The sequence below is a fragment of the Malus domestica genome, chromosome 03 (assembly GCF_042453785.1).
Source record: "Malus domestica chromosome 03, GDT2T_hap1".
Taxonomy (NCBI): Eukaryota; Viridiplantae; Streptophyta; class Magnoliopsida; order Rosales; family Rosaceae; genus Malus; species Malus domestica.
In genome coordinates, this window is record NC_091663.1 from 381,272 (window position 1) to 405,943 (window position 24,672).

At 38.6% G+C, this 24,672-nt stretch overlaps 2 protein-coding genes across 2 annotated transcripts; one reads left to right on the top strand and one right to left on the bottom strand.

The window, feature by feature from the left end:
- Positions 1-11: 11 nt before the first annotated feature.
- Positions 12-8,549, bottom strand: LOC103414914 (uncharacterized). Its single transcript, XM_070817990.1, has 20 exons — positions 7,128-8,549; positions 6,322-6,525; positions 5,608-5,712; positions 5,406-5,471; positions 5,160-5,324; positions 4,704-4,778; positions 4,467-4,621; positions 3,929-4,064; positions 3,786-3,855; positions 3,551-3,678; positions 3,405-3,461; positions 2,646-2,831; positions 2,422-2,514; positions 2,142-2,227; positions 1,985-2,051; positions 1,830-1,896; positions 1,614-1,750; positions 1,220-1,311; positions 1,027-1,093; positions 12-663 (listed from the first exon to the last, which is right to left on the bottom strand). Exons 1-20 carry the CDS (start codon positions 8,352-8,354, stop codon positions 499-501), a joined length of 3,348 nt encoding a protein of 1,115 aa, XP_070674091.1. The 5' UTR covers positions 8,355-8,549; the 3' UTR covers positions 12-498.
- A 7,904-nt stretch (positions 8,550-16,453) lies between these two features.
- Positions 16,454-24,522, top strand: LOC103407527 (uncharacterized). The gene is made up of 20 exons (XM_008346445.4): positions 16,454-17,907; positions 18,256-18,459; positions 18,999-19,103; positions 19,217-19,282; positions 19,364-19,528; positions 19,965-20,039; positions 20,125-20,279; positions 20,643-20,778; positions 20,857-20,926; positions 21,030-21,157; positions 21,247-21,303; positions 21,998-22,183; positions 22,276-22,368; positions 22,571-22,656; positions 22,742-22,808; positions 22,899-22,965; positions 23,044-23,180; positions 23,394-23,485; positions 23,612-23,678; positions 23,959-24,522. Exons 1-20 carry the CDS (start codon positions 16,681-16,683, stop codon positions 24,121-24,123), a joined length of 3,348 nt encoding a protein of 1,115 aa, XP_008344667.1. The 5' UTR covers positions 16,454-16,680; the 3' UTR covers positions 24,124-24,522.
- The last annotated feature ends 150 nt before the right edge of the window (positions 24,523-24,672 follow it).

Here is a 24,672-nt window from a genome sequence, read left to right on the forward strand (position 1 = left end):
TACCGTTGAAATTATACCATAAAGCCAATTTTATTGCCTTTGGGGATCAAAATTGAAAACATAATGAAAGAATCGCCATCGATAATTTCATCAACAGATTCTTACATCGCAGGTATAGGAAAATACAAAGACAGGATGAGACCAAAACTCCCACGAGAATTTTCTCACCAACAGCCCTCATAACCTCGGGCACCAACAAAAAAAAAAAAAAAAAAAAGAAACCCGCACCAACAGGAACAGCAAGTCTTCTTTTCTTTTAGACTCAAAATCGTCACTATAAATTAACACTTTCATATACACCCTACAAAAAATGATTTGACCAAACCGCAACAATGACTTCCACGCTTGATCAGATGCTGAGGGGTTGCTGTAGAACTTTTCGCAAAAATGACTGATGGGAAACATATTATGGAAAAGAATTGGTGACGTACAATGAACACGCAGGCCAGGGAACAGTGTATCTGAAAGCAGCAATGTGCGCAATGCAAGCCAAGGTACTTATGAGGAGAGGATAGATTGCAGTGCAAGCTGTTGTTGGGGTTGCAAGGACGACCACGTTGAGGCCAATGTAGCTGGTGGCAACGTCTGCTGAAGCTGCTTTAACAAATTAATCATTCGGCTTGCAGTTTGTTCTGTTGCTAGATCCTTACCGGCACATAGAACCTGCATGAATAACCATACCCCTCAAAGTAAATATTCTGGAAAGCTTGAATACATGTTACCGTGCACACATCTGTACCATACCATAAATCATTAAATAAGATACGTATAATCAAACTGATGGAATAGACGAATGAGAAATGTATTATTGAGGAAGCATTGATTTTGATCATGATATACAATAAATGTTGTGCCTATAATTGCTTCACCTCAATAACAATCATTAAATAAGATACATATATTCAAACAAACCGATGGAATAGAATAATAAGAAATGTATTGTTGAGGAAGCATCGATTTTGATCATGGTATATGACACTGAGAAATATAGCTTACGAGTGCTAAATTAGATTCTAGATTACAAACCTCTGCAAACACTGCAACAATTTTGGGAAGATACTGATTGTTGGGACCCAAAAGTTCCCGATCAGACCTGTAGATGGATTACAAGGGTGTCACCTCTATGAATTTGCTTGGTAATGATATTCCAAAAGTAAAATATATGAAAAGGCAACAAGTAACAGAACAAGGCACAAGTAAAAGAAAATTGAAACTCTACCTCTCTACCATAGAACAAAGTTGTTCATGAACAACTTTGGCTTCAACCAAGTCACCTTTAATCGGTAAACAGTTCAACCAAGCAGGAATGACCTGCAAAATTCCAAAAGGTTGACAATGAAAAAAAATGAAATAAATAGTAACAAATAAATAAAACCAATAAAAAAGATATAATCTTAATTCTTGAAAGAGATAGTTGGCAAGATAAGTTATAGCGTTGCACTAAACTGAGGAGCATGCGCACAAAAAAGGTATTAGAGAGTACTGTATAGCACAGTAGTCGGATACTCACAGTCAAGACTCTATCGTTACTTTTTTGTGCGTATATTCCATAACAACACCAATGAGAAATTCTGATCAAACCATATGACAACAGAGCAAATAAAAGTTAGTACCTGAGCTGCATCAATACTGTCACGGTGGAATTGGCTAATTTTTCCTAAAGCAGAAATAGCATTATCATATGCCATTACATTTTCAGATTGTTGGGCGTTAGGATGCTGGATAACAGCGTTCAGCCTTGATAGAGCCTCTGTACAAAGCCACAAGAAAATGTTACTCATAAACATACACAAATATTTCATCTATTTAATATATGCAAGCAGAATTACCGCCAACGAGAGGTTTAATTACTGCTCCACCAAACTCTGAACAAACACCAAGCCCATATACAGCTGCCTGAAACACAAAAGTTAAACAAAAACCACTTAACACTAATGAGGAAAAGCAACCTGATACATATTGAAACAGCTCGTTGAGATCAGACCTGTCGAACATCAGGGTTTTCGTCATTGCAAGCCTCCAACAGAAAAGGAAGAAATGTGTCATAATATCTGATCCAACCAAATCAGAACCAAATATGAGTATAGAATGACAAGAATTACTTAAAGTAAATCCTGAGGTTCTATTTAAAAAAGACTTACTTTACAGCTGCTTCACGACACTGCTCTGCAACTTCATCAAAGATGCATATTGCAATCCTTCTCTCTTCAGGTGTTTTATCCTTGGCCTGTGTTTAGGACCCAAAATGAATAATATAATTCAGAAGACAAACAAATTAGCTCAAACATAATGGCTGACAAAAAAATTAAAATTCTTCTTCCACAGAGTGAAGATTTCTAGGGAGTGATCAAGCAAATATAAACAACTAAAATCCAAAAGTTGGAACCAAAAGAAAGGCTGCACCCGTGAGACGTAACTTACCCACATAGGCGTTAAATACAATGCTAGCTCATCAAAGAAAGGCAAGAAAGAGGCTTTAAACGTTTTAATCAAAGTTCCAATGATCTCTCCCACCTGATACAATTAAAAAAAAGTGTTGAAGAGAACCAGGACAAAGTCCCACACTATATAAACGATGGCCAACAAATTAAAAAATCAACAATATCATTGACAAGCTACCTACGGATTGTGTTAAAAAAACTCACTTGATCAAAAACTTCTTCCTCTTGTTCGTTTTCCTCTTTAATCAGCTCATGTTCCTCAGCATCAAAGTCTTCTGCTTTGGTCCTTTCCGCTCTCTCTCTTTTTCTACTGGCGCTGGCAGTGATCACCTGCTTTATCTCCTCCACAATGGATTTGACCTGGCTTTCATCTAAAAGTGGTCCAGATGTCTGAAAGCAAAGATACAAGGCGCATGAATGGGGCCATACTCAAGAAATGATGCACAATATAAAAATGAAAACACCACAACAATTTATTTGTTTTGTGAACAAAGCAAAAACAAATTTTTTGTTTTTTGAACAGAGCAAAGTATGATTAATTCAACAAAAATTTACTCCCAACGCAGCTGGCTCATTCGCTGTTTCCATACAAACTGAAATAAAGGATTGGCCACTACAAAACAATTAATTAGTACTACACTGCAGTGACTGCCAGCATTTCCAAGTTCAAGCCCAAAATCAAGGCAGATATTTAATTATAAAAGTTCTTGCAAATCAAACCAATTTTTTTATTCTGCAAAGAAAAGAAACTAAAATAGAAGTGGCAAAGCATGGAATGTGACTAGTATCCAGTATCCAATTAACATTTCTAATCATAAGTGTATTGACAACTTCCTTGCAGGGAAAAATATAGCAATTCCAGCACTACTGAATTGGTCGGTTGGTGCGGAGTAAGTGCAAAAAGTAAAATAAACAGGGCCACAATGGAAAATTCATACAATTTCTTAAAGAAAAATGACAAACCTGTAAGCATTCATTTAATGCATCCAATATATTTGCACAGATTTCAGTATCAGGTTCCTGCACATAAATTGCAATCTCATAATTCAGAGAATATTTAAATCATTACACCTAGATCAAGGAGGCTTAAGTGAAAAACAATGAACAACCTTATGTAATGCTTCCACAAGAGCTGGAACAATGTAGTCAGACAATTGCTTTATATATGTTTCATTACGACCTTGAGCTTGGCCTTTCTCTATAGCTAACTTTGCAGAACGCAGTAGCTCCGGCATTGCTAGGAAAAAAAGTAGATATCTCTTTATTTAAAAATGGAGTAATCTCCAACAAAATTTGTAGAGGAAGGAGAAAATAAGAACAACGAGTATTAATAATTAGTACTACCTGAAACAGCTGCCTTCCTAACTTCTTCATGGAAATAAAATTTAAGAAGTGGAACCAAAGTGGGGGCAACCTACATAAATATGACCTTAATAAGTATTCAGCCAAAGTCGGACAAAAAAAATAATCGTGACACTATCGAATACCTGATCAATCCAGGGAAAGAATCCTTCTTTCAGCTCATCAGCATAGCAACACAGCATATTGCAAGCTGTAGCTTTCTCCTCCAAGACACTAGTCTTGATTCCAATCCTTTTATCCCCAAGAGTAATTGTTTCCATACTGAAACACAAAAGCAGCTTTTAGCGAGAGAAGTAACACAGAGCTACATAACAGCACTATTTCCAGATCTTGATATCTTTTACACACTCACTTATCAAATCTACACCTCACACACTCTAAATCAGTACATTGGTAACTTAACCAAATAATTATCAAGTATAGAAGCATATAAAATTTTAGGTACATTATATAAAATTTTAAGTTGATGTGGATCTTAAAGCCATTGTGGTTATCCATGCAGTGAAAGTTCATATGAAACTACACTAGATTCAGGTACATTATATATCAAATTTTAGGAAGGATACCAAGAAATAGGTAGGTAGTGATGCAACATTTGAGATATTGTACATGCCTGTTGGTATGGAACTTAAGCAAAAAAGGAAATGAGAATAAGTTTCAGACCTATCATCATCAGAGTCATCAATATCATTGTCGTCATCTGCAGATGTGATGGTTACATCTGGCTTAAGTTGAGCAGACTGAAGCAAAGGAGGCATTACAACACTCATATATGGGAGGAAATCTTGTCCTAAGCACTTGCAGAGTCTAGCCCAGGCCTACAACATTGTAGATAAATTTTTATTGCAAATAATAATTCTTTCTAAAGTAGTTTTAGTGCAATTAAACGATAGGGCATACTTGTAACATGTAACTTGTAGTTGGATCATCCGTCTCCATGTGAGATCCTTGCAAAGCCATCAGCACTTCCATGACCTTTAGAGAAACAGTAACCAGCAATCTGTGATTAGAGAAATTGGCAGCAGCATTTTTCTATTTGGTTTTTAGATTAGCCAAAATGCACAGGTTGAAAGACTCAATTTTTAAATTCCCAACTATAAGCAGAAAAGAGCTGAAGCATTTAACTTGAGCATAGGAGAGTGTAGAAAAGGAAAAATAAAGAAGTCAATTTCTGAATTTTGACAAAATAAAAATTCTATTTGGGGGAGTAAGGTAGGAAATGGTTCAAAATAGCAAAATATAAGTCTGCATGAACAAGCACCTTAAAAAATAACATGAAACCAATCATTCATCAAATTGCCATTCATATCCCAAGTCCAATAAAGTAAACCTAGTTTCATATGTATAATGACTTACTTGCTTAGCGTCTTCCCTGAATTTCTCTTTTCCAACTGCCATTCCAACCAAACTAATACACTCCATCGATTTAGCACGAAGCATGCGATTAGACTTATCAGTGGCATTCACCAAGATAGCTTTCAGGTAAGGCATAACTGCATCATAATATTTTTGAAAATGCTCCTACGCAATTACCACCAAAGTTAATCATCCATAAAAAATAACAAAACTTCACCTATAATATTGCATTATATAGTACAATACCTGAGATGAATCAGCAACGGATGCCAAAGCAGTCAAGGCACCCTCTTGCACCATTTGTTTTCCGTTCTGCATGAGATGTGATAAATCAGGCACAAGTAAAAAAATATACTAGTTCAAAAGCATGAAATTAAGTAAGGTTTTACATCATGAATTTGGTGTTTGTATATATAATATATATACACATAATCTTGTGAAGCATTACCTGCAGAAGTACAAGCAATTTGCTCACTACTCCATCCAAATACGGTGTTAAAATATCCGGAGTGCAATTCTCACTGAAATTCAGCACAGCCGAAGCAGCATGTGCCTGCAGGTAACAAATTACATAAAAGGAAGCAATAAATAGATAATCTTGCATGTGTAATTACATGAACTCGATAATGAGCTGAATAAAGCACATTCCACAATGATCACTTTTCTCCAAATTCAGAAAATAAAGAACCTCATATGGAGGATGGCATGCAACTATAGACACCGATGGTAGCTCACAAGTCACAACAAAAGCCCAACGATTAGTTTTCTACTGTACTTTTCAAAAAGTTCATACTTAAATTCGACTAGAAACATACAGTCAAGCAGGTATGACTTTTGAGTGGACTCATTCAAACATCCCATCAACCAGAGACAAACAGTGAACTAAATAAATTAGGGTTCTCCTGAAGTCAAGGACATAAGATGAACTGGCAACTTAAAACATTGATTTAAGAACACACACTAGAATGCTCTACAGTGCACAACTTGTAAAGAATCCTTAAGATGAGAAAGTGCCAGTCGAAATTAGTATCATGGTCACCCTCTAATACATTAAAAAACTGACCTGCATTGCAAGATACAAATCCATACCATTCAAATAATGAAACTGAATATCACGTCAATCGCTTAGAAACAGGACCAGATGCCACGATCAGGTACTAACCTGAACACGAGGGTTCTGAAAATCATCCATAGCTCCAGCCAATGCTGGGAGCACACTTTGGTGATATTGAACTTGCAGATCTGGGCCCAAATCAGTAGACAACTGCCCAATTGCATTAATCGCTGCCCACCTTACACGAGGATGTGGATCTTGAAAAGAGTTCAAGACCATTGCTACCACTTGCTCCAAATTTTTAATCATTACCTGCAAAAAAAAAATGAAAGGAACAGATTAACGGTCATCATTAATAATAAGGTAAATGGAAATTCATTTAACTAGAAAGCTGCAAAAAAAGTACTTTATAGCTGTACTATTCACTTATTTGTGGATACAGAAGTGCCCCCTCAGAAACTGCATAGTAGGATTATACAATCGCTTATGTGAAACATCTTACATCAGTGTGTTATATCTGGTATGAAAGCTTTTCATTTATTTTGTGCAAGTGTGAATGTGACAATCAAACCGTACAAACATTGAATAATTTCAAACGAATGTTACTCATCACATCTAAGATGTTAGATATTCGAGTTCACACAATAGCACATTCAACACATGTCAAAAACCTAGGCTCTTTTATTACCAAAACTCAACTCAATTACTCCAACAGAAAGGGCATGTTTTTTTTTAATGCATACAATATTATCTACACTAAGGGGTGGGGAATTACATTATGTGGTTAATGGCGGAACCATGTAAAATTGGAAAGGCAACAATTCCAAGCATAATATCACTAACTAATGACAATTAGTTAACCTGGATATACAATTTCACAAACAATGCACAACAATTAAGGTAAAAATCGATACCTTAGCACAACCCTCAGCAATCTGAGCAAGGGCAATCAATGCAGCATGGTGCTTCTGCCACTCAGGGGCAGCCAAATATGCAGGCAATTGCTCAGAAGCTACTGGAACTATGGTATTCCCACCAAGGGAAATCGAAAGCCGATCCAAACACTCTTGACCAACACTGTAATTAGTGGTCTCACCGGCATCCTCATCTTCACTCTCTGCCGCATGCCATGCCGGTTCGTCCTCAATATCCAGAAGCATTTTCATTAAAATGGCAAACAATCGGCTTATAAACTGCGGCAACTTCCTCATCATGCCAGGAGCACGCTCTCTGGCCTCAGCCAGAGTGATGACAAACTCAATGGCCAAGTGCCTTGTTGATTCTTCCAAGGAATCGGCCTCAGCAATCTGTAACATTGCGCCAACGACTTCCACAATCTGCCGCCTTAGGAACCTCGGCTCAGTCCCAGCCAATTCGATCAACAATTCAAGAGCGTCCTGCGCGGTGGCTTCGTTCCCGTTGTTCAGAGCCTCCATCAACGTCTTCATCATCGCCGGCAACAGGTCCTGAAACCTATCCCTATCCGCAGAGCTGGTCAAACACTGAATGAAATTGATGACGGCGTTCAAAGCCGCGATCTTCACGTCGGGGCTCGGCGAATTCCCCAGGCTATGCAAGAACACGGCGTGCAATTCTTTTATGTGCGGCACCATGATGTCGCCGATGTACTGCGATAACTGAGCGAATATCAAGAACGCCGCTTCTTGAAGCTTTGGCGAAACAGACGAGACGCACTGGAACATAAACGGCAGCAGCTCCGGCCATCCGTTATCGGGTAAAATCCCAGAGGCGAGCTCGGAAATCGTATCGCAGAGCTTCTTGGAGATGGATTTCGTGCCCTCCTGCTGAATACACGTCAGCAGAATCGTCTTCAGCGTTGATTGGGTCGTCGGATTCAATCGGGGCCAGAGATACGAGTCGTTGCGGGTGAGCTGCTTGCGGAGGAGAATCGCGGACATGGCGCGGGCCTCGGCGGCGGGGGAGAACTGGATGAGGTGGGCGAGCTTGAGGGAGAGGGAGTCGGGATCGGTCTGCTTGCAGAGGTTGAAGAGGAGCTCCGCCTGAGAGCGCTGATCGTTGGCGGAAGACATGAGGTGGGAGATCAGGGTTTGGAAAGGGGCCGGGTCGGGACCGAGAATCGTCGCCAGTTGGGCTTGCTGTAACTGAGTCGACTCGGCCATCGCAACCAGCTGCGGTTGTTTAGGGTTTTTGCCTGCCTTGGCTGTGGATTGGTGTCAGTGATGAGCCCGCGAAGAGAAGATGTCTTTTTTCTCTCTCCTCACTTTCGCTCTCTAGACTTTTGAATCAAACCAAAAGTGGGGAATTTTGGGGAGTTTTGGAGTGCGGAAGGAGGGTGCGTGCGGGGGAGTTAAAGTAGGAGCGGGAGCAGAGGAGTGGGGCTCGGTACATAAAAAGGAATGAAATGCATATGGATGATTAGCTGGGCGTGGGTCACTCATCAATCATGATTTATGACTATTTTTCGTACCAAATATATTTTTGGAGGGAAGGGACATGGGACTCATTTTTTTCTTTAATGTGGTATAAAATCATATCTTTGATTTTTTTTTTTTTATCAAAAGAGTAATATTAGGAACACTAAATTTTTAAGAGAGTTTTAACGAAACAATTTTGGTATTATTTACTTTTAACGAAAAATCATTTTTTTTTTGATATTATTTACTACACCTTTATTTATCATTTTTTATTTAAAATAAAGTTTTTTGGACTTTTTGATAGTTTTTCTAATTTTTAAATCAAATAATATAATTGTTGATGATTAAATTATTAATTAAGTATCGATTAATCTGATTATTTTTTATTAATAACACATAATTTGATTTTGTAAATTTAATTTAAAATTTTGTTCTATTTAATATAATTTTATCTCGACAATAGTTGGACCAATTAGTTTATAAAGCAAAGCCCAACTTTTTAACAAAGTCACTTTATATATTATTTTTTCCTTTATTTATAAATAATCTTTTTAATTTACTTAATTCAATGGTTATAAATGTACTCCAACTAGTGTCTCGTAATGAAGACCATTTTAATGTTTGTTGTTGTTGTTTAATGAGCTTAAAAGTATTTGGGGGCTCAAAATTAATTGATTTAATTTCAATCTAATTGGACCAACAATCTAGTTATTGTTTCTTACACTTATAAATATTGAATAAAGATTTTTTTTAATTTATGTTTATGCTTTGCCAACTCCTTATTTTGGTTTTTTATGTTCCAAATTCATTAATTAAAGTTCTCCTCCTTCATCTTTTATATTTATGCAACTAATTCAAGAGCAAGGACAACATTGATTACTAAAATAATATATGAAGGACGGAATTGATGAAGTTGAAATAGAGGTGGGCTTGAAAAACGAAAAGAAAATTAAAACATAACCATTCACTGATTCAAAAATTGAAAAAAATTGAACCAAAACAAAGAAACTGGATTGGACTAAATTGAAAGTTATTGGTTTCGTTTCGACTTTAGAAGTTTAGAAATCGAACTGAATTAGATCTAAATTAATATTTTATATATTGATTTATCATGGGTATTTATTTTCCAAACCCAATATTAATTTCAACACAAGTCTGCACAAGCCCAACTTGAGGTGCAAAAAGTCTAAATGTCTTATTCATAGGGAAACCCTAGCCTATTATATTCTTTATTTTATCTCTTTGATGTCGCTTTCCTTCTATCTCATCTTATTTCTCTTTTTTTCTCTACAACTCTCTCTCAATGGACTAAGGGGCGTCTCCTTCCTCCCATGATCTTAATTGCAAGGTCTCTGATTTTGCTTTGAATGAATGGTGGGATTTTGAAAAATTACAGGAAGTGATGCCCATAGAAATTCTTTGTAACCCAGATGGGCGACTAGTTCTTGTGCAGGTCTCTCTCTGCAACTTTTCTTTCAACCCCTCTTATTTAGATTCATGTTTTCTTCTCTTGTTCACACTAAGGCTGGGCACGGGCCGGGTCGAGCTAAAATTTGGAGGCACCTGGCATTACCCTTTTAAAAATGTAATGGTACAAGTTGGGCCAAGTAGAGGTATTTTGAGTTTGGGAACCAAATCTAACCCGGCCCGTGGTTCGAGATTGGTCCAACTACATTTTTTTTTCTTTTCGGATTTGGGCATACTGCCACCAGCCCGCGACCCCAGTTTTCCATCGCAAAGTCCACTATGTAAAGGCATCGCCGTCGTTTGCTTGCCACATCTCAACGATCAACAAACAACATATTTCCAAAACATGGGTTCATCTTCTACTTTCTCTCTCTATAAATGCAAGTAAATTATTTAACTCCCATCTAATTTGATTTGCAACTGCAACCCTTCTGAATAATTGGTGATCTGGGTTATGCATGGGATCAAAGACCAGGCTTCTCATAAATAATCCAATGTTTTTCAAGCATTTCTCACGCCCCAACCTAAATCCCCAAATATAACAAATTAATAAAAACAAAATCTTCAAATAAAATTTCAAATTCATCAAAAAATAAAACTGAATCCCTAATTAAGCTAAATCCCCAACATTTTTATGAATTTTTCAAGCAAATTAACTGAATCCCTAATTCCTAAATCCCCAAATTCAAAATCAGTATAAAACTGAAATTAGATGCCGAGAAGAAGAGAAATAGGAGCCTGGGACCCATGGATCCAAGACCTCTACCTCGCCATTACAAATTACACAAAATCAAAACAAAATTAGAAACCCTAAATCAATCGAAAAGCTTATGCAAAAACCCTAAATTCCTAAATTAGAAACCCTAATTCATAAATTACCTAGGGATGCCACGATGGAGAGTCAGGACATGATGCCATGATGGTGATGGTGGCTGGCTGCTGTGATGTCGACACAATCGAGGTCGACTCAGTCACTACAGGTGGGGGGAAGAACGAGCAAGTGTGGAGAGTCGATGTACGAAGATAGGAGCCTAGGCTCAAGATTGAGGTCTGAGACGAGAGAAGAAAAGAGATTCATTGAGGGAGGAGACTCGGAGTGGTGTCGTTAGAGACTTAGAGTCTTGGAGTTGGGATAGAGATAGAAAGGGTGAGTGCCTCGAACCGCACGGAATTGCCTCGACTTGGGGAGGAAACTCGGAATGGTGTCGTCAGAGACTTAGAGTTTTGGAGTCGGGATAGAGATAGAGAGGGTGAGTGCCCCGAACCGCATGGAATCGCCTCGACTCGTGGGTTTATGACTCGTTTGCCCACCCCTAGTTCGCACCATTCCTGAGTATACATTTGTGGGTGGTTGTTCCTTTGGGAAATTATATTGTACCCATATGGGGATTTGTTTGATTATACCCCATAGATTTAGTTTTGGGTTTTGGCAAAAATTTGAATCAAATGATACAAAACCTACCCCTAGTATATACTTGCAGTTTAATCGATTTTAAATGCGAAAGTGGTAATCACCCTCTAGGGAGTTTGAATATGATTTTGACATGATCATTATGCATCAAAGTGTGTATTATGAGATATAACATATTTACTGTAAATAGAACTTTGTTAATTATATAGTTTAGCTTGACTATGTTTATCGTACAATTTGAGTGTAATAGTTTTTTAGCAACCTCTTTTTTGTTAATGCTGATTACAGTTGATGCCCCATTGTCAAACATAAAAAATGGAAAATACTATGAAGATCATGTTTTTTAGATAATATTTTGTAGACCATATGATTAGGTGGTGATGATTGGATACACTCATTAATGATTTGAACAAGGCTTATTTCTAGCTACACCATTTATAACTTGATTTTGATTTTATTTTACCATCTAAAACTCAAAAGTTGTCTTTATAAATTTTGTTTGTACCATATTTAGGGTCTCCGTATTTAGACCTCGTATAAATACTCGGGGGACTCAAATGTAATTATGTAATAAATGAAGGGGCAAATATGTAAAAATGGGATGAGCCTTTAGTCTATAAAAGGGTCTCCTCACCCTCACAATAAGGGGAGCTCTCATCCTCACAAACAAAGAGCTATCTCAAGCTCTCTCTCCCTCACAATCCTCTCACAAATAGAAAAATACAATATAAGTGTTGACATAGCCCAAACATTAGGGTGAACCATGATACATCTTGTGTTTTTTACATTTCTCACAGATTCACGGTCGGATTTACGTTGTTCCAAGACCTCCGGTTTTGTGCATCAACATTTGGCGCCGTCTGTGGGAAACGATACGAAAAGTTGTGTCGGTTCTCTTTCATTTTTTCACCTCCACCGTGAATCTGCAAGAAAACCCCAAATTAAACAGAAATCTCTGCTTCTTGGTACATCATTTTATCTGTTTCCATTATATCATTTTATCTGTTTCCATTATAAATCTCTGCGATTTTTCATTAAACACCCATTTTCCAGACTTGCAAAATACCCTGTTTCTTATTCAAAAGAAAAATGATGGATCCTGCGTTGGTGGCAGTTTTGGCATAGGAGACGGCGGTAGGAGACTTTCCCTGCCATTTCCGTCTCTGTCTGCCATGACAAAGCTAACTCAAGCTCGTCACTCGCCGTCAGGCTCTGCATCCGGCTAATCCTCCCGCTCCCGCTCACGTTCCTGCTCATTCTCCGGCTCCGACTCCCACTTCAGCTCGCTTTCTCGCTCCCGATCTCGTTCCAGATCTTTCACCTCTTCCTTCTCTCCGTCTCGGAATGGCAGCTCTCGCAGCTGTAGCCCCCCTGCCTCCACCCAAAAAACCCAGGTGCTAAATTTGATTCTTGCACTGACTTCATCATCAACTTTGGTGTTTTTCCTACTTTTCATCTACTTTTACTGCAAGAAAATTGCAAAGAGTGAGCAAAAGGATATGAAAAAAAAAATTAGAGCTGAATCAAGAGGAAGTTGTGGAGGCAAATGAGCTGGTGACTTTTCAAGATGGGGATGACTTAACAATCTGTGACATTTTGGATGCTCCGGGGGAAGTGATCGGAAAATCGAACTACGGACACTGTTTAAGGCGCTGTTGCAGAGCAGTAACTTAGTGAAGTTGCTGAGGTTTTTTAAGCCTGTTTGCACTGCAAAAGTTCAAGATTTTGGTGAAGTTGTTCGGCTTTTGGGGTGCATAAGGCATCATAATTTGGTGCCTCTTTTGGGATTTTATGCATGGCCGATAGGTGATAAGCTTTTGATTCATCTAATCCATAAATCCCTAGATATCATATCTCAAAATCTCTTATTTTGATTTTGACGCTCTTACTGTTATTCTGATTCTCGATGTCTTTGGGGTTTCTCGCGTTAATCGCATCTTTTATCCTCTCAATTTTCACCTCGACCAAGAATGCTAGGGTTTTGGTATTCTGGGTGATTTTCTGTGATGGACGAGAGTATTGTCAATGATCTTATACGGAAGCTTGTGGCAGCGAAGAATGGCCGAACCACCAAATAGGTGTAACTCACGAAGGCTGAAATACTGCAGCTTGGCTCCGCCTCAAAGGAAATCTTTCTCAATCAGCCGAATCTTTTGGAGCTTGAAGCTTCAATAAAGATCTGTGATTTAAGTCTCCAAGTCCAGAGCCTGAGCTTCGGAATCAACATTAGACATCAGCAGAAACAACTTCAGTCTAGCTTTAGTCTTCCCCATGACCAGCAACAACCAGCAACCAAAAACAAAAAAAAAACAAAAACAAAAAGCGAACAGGCGTCGTATAAGGTGGTTTAGGTTTGACAGAGAATCAGTGTATGAAAAGCTGAGGTGGACAGTAAGGGAACGAGTTCATTGAGATGTGCTGTGATGACTTCATGAGCCTTTTTCAAAAAATGGGAGTGGCTCGACGAACTCAAAAATGCTCTGTATGCTACAGACGACATGTTGGATGAGATCAAGACTGAAGCTCTGTGGCGAAAGCTCGAAGGCGATGAATCCAAAAGCAGCAGCAGCAACAAAAGTGCAGAGGAAAGACAAAAGCAATCAAGTGAGCTACAACACAAAAGCAAAAGAAAGAGGCGCAGTCGGAAACAAAAGCAGAAAGCATAAAGAAAATAAAGTAAAAGTAAAGCAAAAAAAAAAAAGAAAAGCAAAGCAGAAAAACAAAAACAAAAGCAGAAAGCAAAAGAAGATAAAAAAGCAGGCATAATTGTGGTGGTGATGACATTATGGGCGTGACCCATTGAGCAGAGGGTCAGATTTATTTTTGAATGATGTGATTTATTTTTCTTATTTTTTGGAGACATCTGTATAACCCCATCAGAGGGTAATAATAAAAAAAAAGAACGACAAGCCTAAAATAATGGGCTAGAATGTTATGTGGATGACGAATGCCCATATGCCCAAAAGAGCCAGGCCCTATGGCTCTAAATTTATTCAGCACCTTAACGTTATTATCACCAACCAGGTGATGAAAAGTACGCCAGTACTCCAAAATTATTCGGCACCCTACCGTTATTATCACCAACCAGGTGATCAAAAGTACGTCAAATACTCCAAAATTATACATGAGCATCACTCGTGTCAATCATACATAAACATTCACGAGGATCACTCATGTCAATCATACATAAACATTCATGAACATCATTCATGTCAACATTCATGAGCATCACTCATGTCAACATTCACAAGTATCACTCATATAAAAATTCATGAGCATCACTTATGTCAATCAGCTTTGAAAGTTTTATTTATAGAGCTTCAGCTTCGAAAGCTTCATTTACGAAGCTTCGACTTCAAAGCTTCATTTACAAAAGCTCCAGCTTGAAAGCTTCACTTGCAAAGCTTCACCTACAAAGCTTTAATGCAGGGTATGCAAATACCGCATCCAAACAACCGCCACTTCGGCCTATACATGGATTAAATTTGAAGTGTCCAACCAACAGACTCTATTGACTGCAGACTTTGGGGATTACACTATGTACCATATATTGGGCCTCCATAACTGGGCCTCATGAAAAATACTTAGGGGACTTAGCCTATTACTTATGTACTGAGGAACGAACTCTTATTCTATAAAAGGGACTCTCTCACTTTCATTAGAGAACACCTATTATTCATGTATTGAGGAGCGAACCCTTATTCTATAAAAAGGACTCCCTCACTTTCATTAGAGAGCACCCATTATTCATGTATTGAGGAGCGAACCCTTATTCTATAAAAAGGACTCCCTCACCATCATTAGAGAGTATCGCTGCTAGCCGAGCAACCGCTTCGCCGCGAGCATCACTCATAACCCATCACTTATGTATTGAGGAGCGAGCCCTTATTCTATAAAATGGATTCCCTCACCATCATTAGAGAGCATCAACTCTAGCCCATCATTCATGTATTGAGGAGCGAGCCCTTATTCTATAAAAGGGACTCCCTCACTTTCAACACCATAAGCTGAGCCAACAAAAGCAACATAAGCCACAAATAGAGTAGCCTCGCAACATGTGCTACTTATAGTTGAACATCATTTCAGATTGGGCACCACCTTATATCGAGTATCAAATTCTAGACGACATCTAGTTACTTTGGCCCACACATGGACTGATTTCAAGTCTCAAGCCAAAAAGCTTTCTTGACTGAACACTTGGGGGACTACTGTTTGTATCATACTTAGGGCCTCCGTATTTAGATATCGTATAAATACTCAGGGGACTCAAATGTAATTATGTAATAAATGAAGGGGCAAATATGTAAAAAGGGGAGGAGCCTTTAGTTTATAAAAAGGCCTCCTCACCCTCACAATAAGGAGAGTTCTCATCCTCACAAACAGAGAGCTCTCTGAAGCTCTTTCTCCCTCACAATCCTCTCACAAACAGAGAAATACAATATCAGTGTGGACGTAACCCAAACATTGGGGTAAACCACGATACATCTTGTGTTCTTTACATTTCTCGCAGATTCACGGTCGGATTTACGTTGTTCCAAGACCTCCAGGTTTGTGCATCAACAAATTTCAAACTCGCTTTACATTGCCTTAGGTCTGTTAATTTTGTTATATGAGTTTGATTTGGGAGCATCAGGCTAATCAATTTCTTTTTTATTATTTTCATCTCTTCAATTCTTTTAAACTTAATATTTTTTTTTATTGTTGAATGTTAATAAATAGAAAAGATTTATAATTAAATTCACTAAGAAGGTTGGGGAAAAATGGGCTAGCCTCATAATAGGCGAGCCATAATAATATGATTCAAGTTCAAATTTGACGATAATCAAACATAAGACATTTTATTTACAAATGATATGAAATACAACTAAACCATATTACTAAATCACAGTTAAAAATAAATTTTTAAACAAAGGGTCTGACTATCAAAAACACATCATATAATCTACAAAATGGACGGTCTCTTGCCGAACGAGGGAGCCCCACTCATCTACTCCCACTCCTACTTTTAACGCACCGTACCCTCTGTCCGCAGTCGACACCCCAAAAAACCCTAAATTCGAAAAAGAAGTGTGAGAAAGAGTGAGGAGAGAGATAGAGAGATAGAGAGATAGGGAGATAGCTCCGCCACCTTCCTCATCATCCACAGCCAAAGTCTCAAAAACCCTACCTGCAACTCTCGAGTTCGCTGCAGCAATGGCCGAGTCGACTCAGCTACAGCAAGCTCAACTGGCGACGATTCTCGGTCCCGACCCGGCTCCTTTCCAAACCCTAATCTCCCACCTCATGTCCTCCGCCAATGAGCAGCGCTCCCAGGCCGAGCTCCTCTTCAATCTCTGCAAGCAGACCGATCCTGACTCCCTCTGCCTCAAACTCGCTCACCTCCTCCAGTTCTCTCCCGCCGCCGAGGCCCGAGCAATGTCTGCCATTCTCCTCCGCAAGCAGCTCACTCGCGACGACTCGTACCTCTGGCCCCGATTGAATCCGACGACCCAATCCTCGCTGAAAACGATTCTCCTGACCTGTATTCAGCAGGCGGACAACAAATCTATCTCCAAGAAGCTCTGCGATACAATTTCCGAGCTCGCCTCCGGAATCTTGCCCGATAACGGGTGGCCGGAGCTCTTGCCGTTCATGTTCCAATGCGTCTCGTCCGATTCGCCCAAGCTTCAGGAATCGGCGTTTTTGATATTTGCTCAGTTATCGCAGTACATCGGCGACACCATGGTGCCGCACATAAAGGAGTTGCACGCCGTGTTCTTGCATAGCCTGGGGAACTCGCCGAACCCCGACGTTAAAATCGCAGCTTTGAACGCCGTCATCAATTTCATCCAGTGTTTGACAAGCTCTGCCGAAAGGGATAGGTTTCAGGACCTGTTGCCGGCGATGATGAAGACGTTGATGGAGTCTTTGAACAACGGGAATGAGGCCACAGCACAGGACGCTCTTGAATTGTTGATTGAATTGGCAGGGACCGAGCCCAGGTTCCTCAGGCGGCAGATTGTGGAGGTTGTCGGGGCAATGTTACAGATTGCCGAGGCTGACACCTTGGAAGAAGCTACCCGGCACTTGGCAATTGAGTTCGTAATCACCCTTGCTGAGGCCAGGGAACGTGCTCCAGGGATGATGAGAAAGTTGCCACAGTTTATAAGCCGATTGTTTGCCATTTTGATGAGGATGCTTCTGGATATTGAGGACGAACCCTCATGGCATACAGCCGAGAGTGAAGATGAGGATGCGGGTGAGACTGGTAATTACAGTGTTGGGCAGGAGTGTTTGGATAGGCTTGCCATATCCCTGGGTGGGAATACCATTGTTCCCGTGGCATCCGAGCAGTTGCCTGCTTATTTGGCTGCCCCTGAATGGCAGAAGCACCATGCTGCATTGATTGCTCTCGCTCAAATTGCAGAGGGTTGTGGCAAGGTATTAATTGTTATTCATTATTCATGAGTAGTATTTCCAGGTTAACTAAATGTTGTTGGTTAGTTACACTATTATAGGATATTTTGTTGTCCAACCACTTCAGATGTTTTTCTGTTGAAGTGGTAGAATCTGTGAAAAGTACACCTTGATTGTCGATGGTTATTGTTACATTCACACTTGACACATCTAAACGAAATTTTTTAACACAACAACCACAAAGCCTTATCCCACTAAGTGGGGTTGGCTGTATGGATCCTAGAATGCCACTGAGCTCAGTTTTACGCCGAGTTTTCCATTAGCGCCGAGTCTTCATTTACCTTATTGTTAATCTGTTGTTTGGTCTTTCAGGTAATGACAAAAAATTTGGAGCAAGTGGTGGCAATGGTCTTGAACTCATTTCAAGATCCACATCCTCGTGTAAGGTGGGCAGCAATTAATGCAATTGGGCAGCTGTCTACAGATTTGGGTCCAGATCTGCAAGTTCAATATCACCAAAGGGTACTCCCGGCATTGGCTGCAGCTATGGATGATTATCAGAATCCCCGCGTTCAGGTTAGTTGCTGATTGTGTTTTTGGGTTCTCTTTTTGATTAATTGAATTGGTGAAGGATTTGGTTTTTGCCATGCTAGTGTCATCTTTAACCTACTATAACTAACACTATTTACCAAAAAAAGGTATGGTTCATGTTGACCTTGTCACCATAAGACAAATATTGAGAGACAGTTTATCTTCTTAATGCTTTACGAGTTGTGCACTGTAGAGCATTATGGTATGTATAAAGTTGCTTAAATCAATAATCTAATTAGATAATTCATCTGATTGACGTTTACTTGAGGAGTCATTTATGCTGGAAGTAAAAAAAAATTAGGCTTTAGTTTTGTGAGCACTACTTATCACGGTAGGAAACAATTTGTTATGTGCTTTAGTTTTGTGAGTTTGAGTTGCTTTATGTATTGAATTTGTAATATGCGGTGATTGCTCTGGATGATAATATGACATGCCCTTTTTATTAGCTCATTATCTGGACCATGTTATTGCATTTGCTTCATTATCTATTCATTTGCTTCCACTTTGTAATTTGATATCTGCAGGCACATGCTGCTTCAGCGTTGCTCAACTTCAGTGAGAATTGTACTCCAGATATTTTGACACCTTATTTGGATGGGATAGTGAGTAAACTGCTTGTACTTTTACAGGTATGTGCTTCTAAATAAAATAACATATTCGTCTAATAAAAACACTTGCATAATAATAACCTTGTTGAACTAGTATTAGTTTACGTGCTTCTAAATATTTATGTCTCATGCAGAATGGGAAACAAATGGTGCAAGAGGGAGCCCTTACTGCTTTGGCATCTGTTGCAGATTCATCTCAGGTATTGTTTCTATGTAATGTATTACCTCTTGTTTAATGTTTTTTAATAGATGATTAAGTTTGATGGTAATGGGATTTGTAGGAGCATTTCCAAAAATACTATGATGCAGTTATACCTTACCTGAAAGCTATCTTGGTGAATGCAACTGATAAGTCTAACCGCATGCTTCGTGCCAAATCCATGGAGTGCATTAGCTTGGTTGGAATGGCTGTTGGAAAGGATAAGTTTAGGGATGATGCGAAGCAGGTAAGACATTATATCTTTGTATCCATTTTTCACTGTATCAGAGCATCCTTGTTTTTGAGTTTGTATTGAAATAATTATCTTGCATTCCACTGGTTATGGAATGGGTGGAAAAGTCTGGATGCTTTGAAGCTTTTTTTTTTTAAATTTATTTCGTAACCTCCCCCTCACGTCCCAATAGAAATTTGATTTCATTGGAATTTTAACTTTTCCTTTTTCTTGTGCACTCTACGGTTTTATATTTTTAAGCTCGTTTATGTTTCTAGGATGGGAATGATAAATTGAATCTTCAAGCTGTTAAAGTTCTGCTACCATTTTACTTAATCTAAGATAAGAAACCTGTTTGGAATATGCTGACAATTTCTTGTGTTGTGTGTTTGAACTTTTAACTTAGCTAATTATATAGACACATAAACTGATCGTACCATTATTCTTGAAGGTCATGGAAGTGCTGATGGCTTTACAAGGATCTGGAATGGAGGCAGATGATCCAACGACAAGTTACATGCTACAGGTATGTTCTTATTTCTTAAATTGCACAAACATTACTATACTTTCAACCTAGTATTTTCAATAAGAATTAATCTACAATGGTGTAGGCATGGGCAAGACTCTGCAAGTGCTTAGGACAAGATTTCCTCCCCTACATGAGTGTTGTAATGCCTCCTTTGCTTCACTCTGCTCAACTTAAGCCAGATGTAACCATTACATCTGCAGATGACAATAGTGATATTGATGATTCTGATGATGAAAGGTAGAATATTTTTCAATTTTTTTAATGTATGTGAATGTGATATTATTAGCTATTTCTTGCTATCCTTCCTAAATGTTGTTATAAATGCATCTGGATTTATTGTTGGTTCATATTCACTTTTACCACGTTCCACCATTATCTACATGCCGCAAAATGAATAAACATAATGGCTTTGACATCCATAAATGATGTTTCTCTTCGTGAACCTTTGGATGATTATCTGTGTAATGTACCAATTTAGCATTTTAAAGTTTGCAAGGTGTAGTTAGTGTAATTGAATGCAGAAGATATTTACATGTCGCGGTAGTGTTATTATGCTGCTCTTTAGTAGCTGTTTCTCTAAATGTTACTTTTCCGTTGCAGTATTGAAACAATTACTCTTGGGGATAAGAGGATTGGAATCAAGACTAGTGTCCTGGAGGAAAAAGCTACTGCTTGCAATATGCTCTGTTGCTATGCTGACGAGTTGAAAGAAGGATTTTTTCCTTGGATTGATCAGGTCTTTCATAGTGTATCATAATTATTTTTCTTACCCGGTTTCCTATGAATGGTACTTAAAAATGTAATGTTTGTGCAGGTTGCCCCAACTTTGGTTCCACTTCTTAAATTTTATTTTCACGATGAAGTTAGGAAGGCAGCTGTTTCAGGTATTTTTTATTTTTGATATTAAACGTTTTTATTTGGGGTTTCCCCTTCTGATAAAGATGTAGTTGGAGGTTTGATAAGGAAAGATCTATTTTTTGTCTGTAGCGATGCCGGAGCTGCTGCTTTCTGCAAAATTAGCCATAGAGAAAGGGCAAGCTCAAGGTCGTAATGAAACCTATATAAAGCAATTGTCTGACTACATTGTTCCAGCTCTGGTGGAAGCATTACACAAGGTTGTTTATTATTTGTCAATTAAGCCTCCTCGATCAGGGTGTAATGATATGATGTTTTTCTGAAGTATGAGAGTGCAATTTTTGTGCAGGAACCTGATACAGAAATATGTGCAAATATTTTGGATGCACTAAATGAATGTTTACAGGTATGCCATATTTTGAAGAAATTTATTAAATTTCCTTCGAGACCTGGTTTAACTTGTGGTACTTATTCTGCACAAGTTCAGTTCTGTGGTGATGGAATTGCTAAACCCGATTTGGGTGCCTTGCGCGGCCCACCAAAGTGCTTTACGCTTCTGACCTGGGATCGAGCCTGCCTCCTTAGAGTGCGCGGTGTCTCTCCCATTGGAATGGTTGGTAAGCTAGAGCTTATGCTTTGGTACTGTCCAGCATGAGTCGCCCAATCGGGTGAGCTTGACTGGTCTCTCGGAGAGGTACCCAATCCTCGGAAGATCCGGGATGAAATGTTGCCTCATATCTTGCTGGGCACCAGTAGTCTATGTATCTTGATTGCAATTTGATACTGGATACTATTGGATACTCGAGTTACCCTGTTTTTCTGCTTTTTATTTCAACGTTTTGCAAAAGAAAAAACTGCAGTAATTATAAGAATAATAGTTTATCATTATATCTTAATTAGTATTAAACTTTGAATTGAAGACAGTTACTGCATACTAATTGTTATGTAGTTGCTACTCTACTGTCTAAAAAAGGGTTCTATTTGAGTTTATTCATACTTTGCTTAGTTCGAAATTCAATAACTTTATTTTGGCATTTCCATCTTTATCATTGCTTGAATAAGACAACATTCATGCATTCTTTGCATCTTTTTTTTTTCAGATATCTGGACCGCTTTTAGATGAAAACCAGGTCAGATCCATTGTGGAGGAGATAAAGCAGGTGATCACTGCCAGTTCAAGTAGAAAGAGAGAGAGAGCAGAAAGGACCAAAGCAGAAGACTTTGACGATGAGGAAAAAGAGCTAATTAAAGAGGAAAATGAACAAGAGGAAGAAGTTTTTGATCAAGTAAGTTTTCTCAAATACAATCCTTAAGTAGCCCATCAATACTATTGCTGATGTTTTCATGATTTTCTTGAACACTTTTTTTCTTATTCCAGGTGGGGGAAATCTTAGGAACTCTGATTAAAACATTTAAAGCCTCTTTCTTACCTTTCTTTGATGAGCTATCATCGTATCTAACACCAATGTGGGTGAGTTTCGTCTCAAGGGAGCTTCCCACTTTACAATTCCAACTTATTTGTTTATATTTGCTTAGTATCATTCCCTCTGATTGTCATTTTGAGGAACCAGAATGTTCATTTGAAAATCTTATTACTTATGTTCTATTGTGCCAATCTTTATTTTCGAGTTAGTTTCTTTGTTTAAATTATAATAGTGGGTCCAAACCAACAGGCCAAGGATAAAACACCTGAAGAGAGAAGGATCGCAATATGCATCTTTGATGATGTTGCGGAGCAGTGCCGTGAAGCAGCTTTAAAGTATGTTTGTTCTATTAGAAATGTTTGGGCTGAACTAAGTCATATTATTGTGAACTCATCTTTTGTTCTGATGTTGTTGGATCAGATATTATGACACATTTCTTCCTTTTCTATTGGAGGCCTGCAATGACGATAACCCTGATGTTCGACAGGTCTGATCTCACCAATCTATTTTAGTATGTATAAGGGTACTTTTTTCCGTAAGTTTTATGTGATTCTTTTTGTTTTTGTTTCCTTTTCAGGCAGCTCTATATGGACTTGGTGTCTGTTCAGAGTTTGGCGGAATAGTAATTAAACCTCTTGTTGGCGGTAAGTCTGCTTGTATGTCTTACATAGTTGGAATATTTCTGATTGCTTATTGTAACACTTTCGGATGCCTTTATCCAGAGGCTCTTTCAAGGCTAAATGCTGTGATTCAGCATCCTAATGCCCTGCAAGCTGAAAATGTGATGGCATATGATAATGCTGTTTCTGCTTTAGGAAAAATATGTCAATTTCATCGTGACAGTATTGATGCAGCTCAGGTACTTTATTTTTGTTGTGACATGTGAAATTCATTTGTTTTGTTGCCACTGTATGCAGTGTGTGCACTATACAGTGTTTTCTGATTTTTTTTAGCACAACACTACTGTTTTGTTGTAACTTTTATTTCAAGATTTATTGACATATTTCTTTTATTGGCTGCAAATTTTCTATTTCTTCGCTTTATGGTTTGTCAACTTTCTGTCATTTGGCAGGTAATTCCTGCATGGTTGAACTGTTTACCAATTAAAGGTGACTTGATTGAAGCCAAAGTTGTTCATGACCAACTTTGTTCTATGGTGGAAAGGTAGAGCTTCATCTGTCTTTTACTTTGTGCCTAATCCTGTTACTTTTCGCCTTTTCATGCAATTAACGTTTAGAACACCATGACCGATGAAATTTATAGAGGTGCACCTTTGTAATCCATCTGCAGGTCTGACAGAGAACTTTTGGGTCTCAACAATCAGTGTCTTCCTAAAATTGTTGCCGTGTTTGCTGAGGTTTGTGATCCATAAAATGATTTAGCACTTTTATACCAAGTATTTTATACGCACTTAGAAAATCATGATATGTGATATTCTCTTTTCCTCAATAACACATCTCATTAACTAATAAAAGTACAAGTTCAATTGCCTAATTTGCTTTGTTGTACCGGTCTTGCTGATAGCTGTAAACTTTTTTCACGATGATATTGCCCATTGCCCTTGCTGATTTTGTTTGTAATACATATTCAAGAGTGCGAGAATATTTACTTTGAAGGGTATGATTGTTCTCTCGTAGGTTCTATGCGCGGGTAAGGATTTAGCAACAGAACAAACTGTAAGCAGAATGATTAATCTATTAAAGCAGCTTCAGCAGACTTTGCCGCCAGCTACATTGGCCTCAACGTGGTCCTCCTTGCAACCTCAGCAACAGCTTGCACTGCAATCTATCCTCTCCTCATAAGTATGTTGGCTTGGATTGTGCATATTTCTGCTTTCGGATACACAGATCTGTCTTGTGTGGTAATTTGTGTCACCAATTCTTTTCCTTGAGATGGTTCCCGGCAGTTAGTTTTGCCAAGTGTGGGTGTCATCGTTGCGATTTGATCGTCTACTCCTTTTGGTAAAGACGGGGTATATGCAAGTGTCAATTGTGAGGGCTCTTTTTGTGGGTGGCTGAGGTTCGTGAGGGTTGTTGGTCGACAAATTTGTGTACCAGTTTTGGTCTCGTTTGCATGTTTGATGTATTCTATGTCTACGTTTTATATTGTGAGAGTCTGTTGCTAGTGGTTGATTCTTTCATTCTGTTTGAAATTTTGATCCCAAAAGGCAATAAATTGGCTTTATGGTTTTTACGACTGTAGATGCTCATGTGTTGTGTTGGATTGAGCTTCGGCAACTCTCACATTTTTCGTCTTTTCATTACTTTCACGCGTAATCGCTTCAAGCAACGGTGGAAAGAGTGTTTGGGCCGTTTCTGTTCAAATTCGTACAAATAAATGTCCAGGAGTAT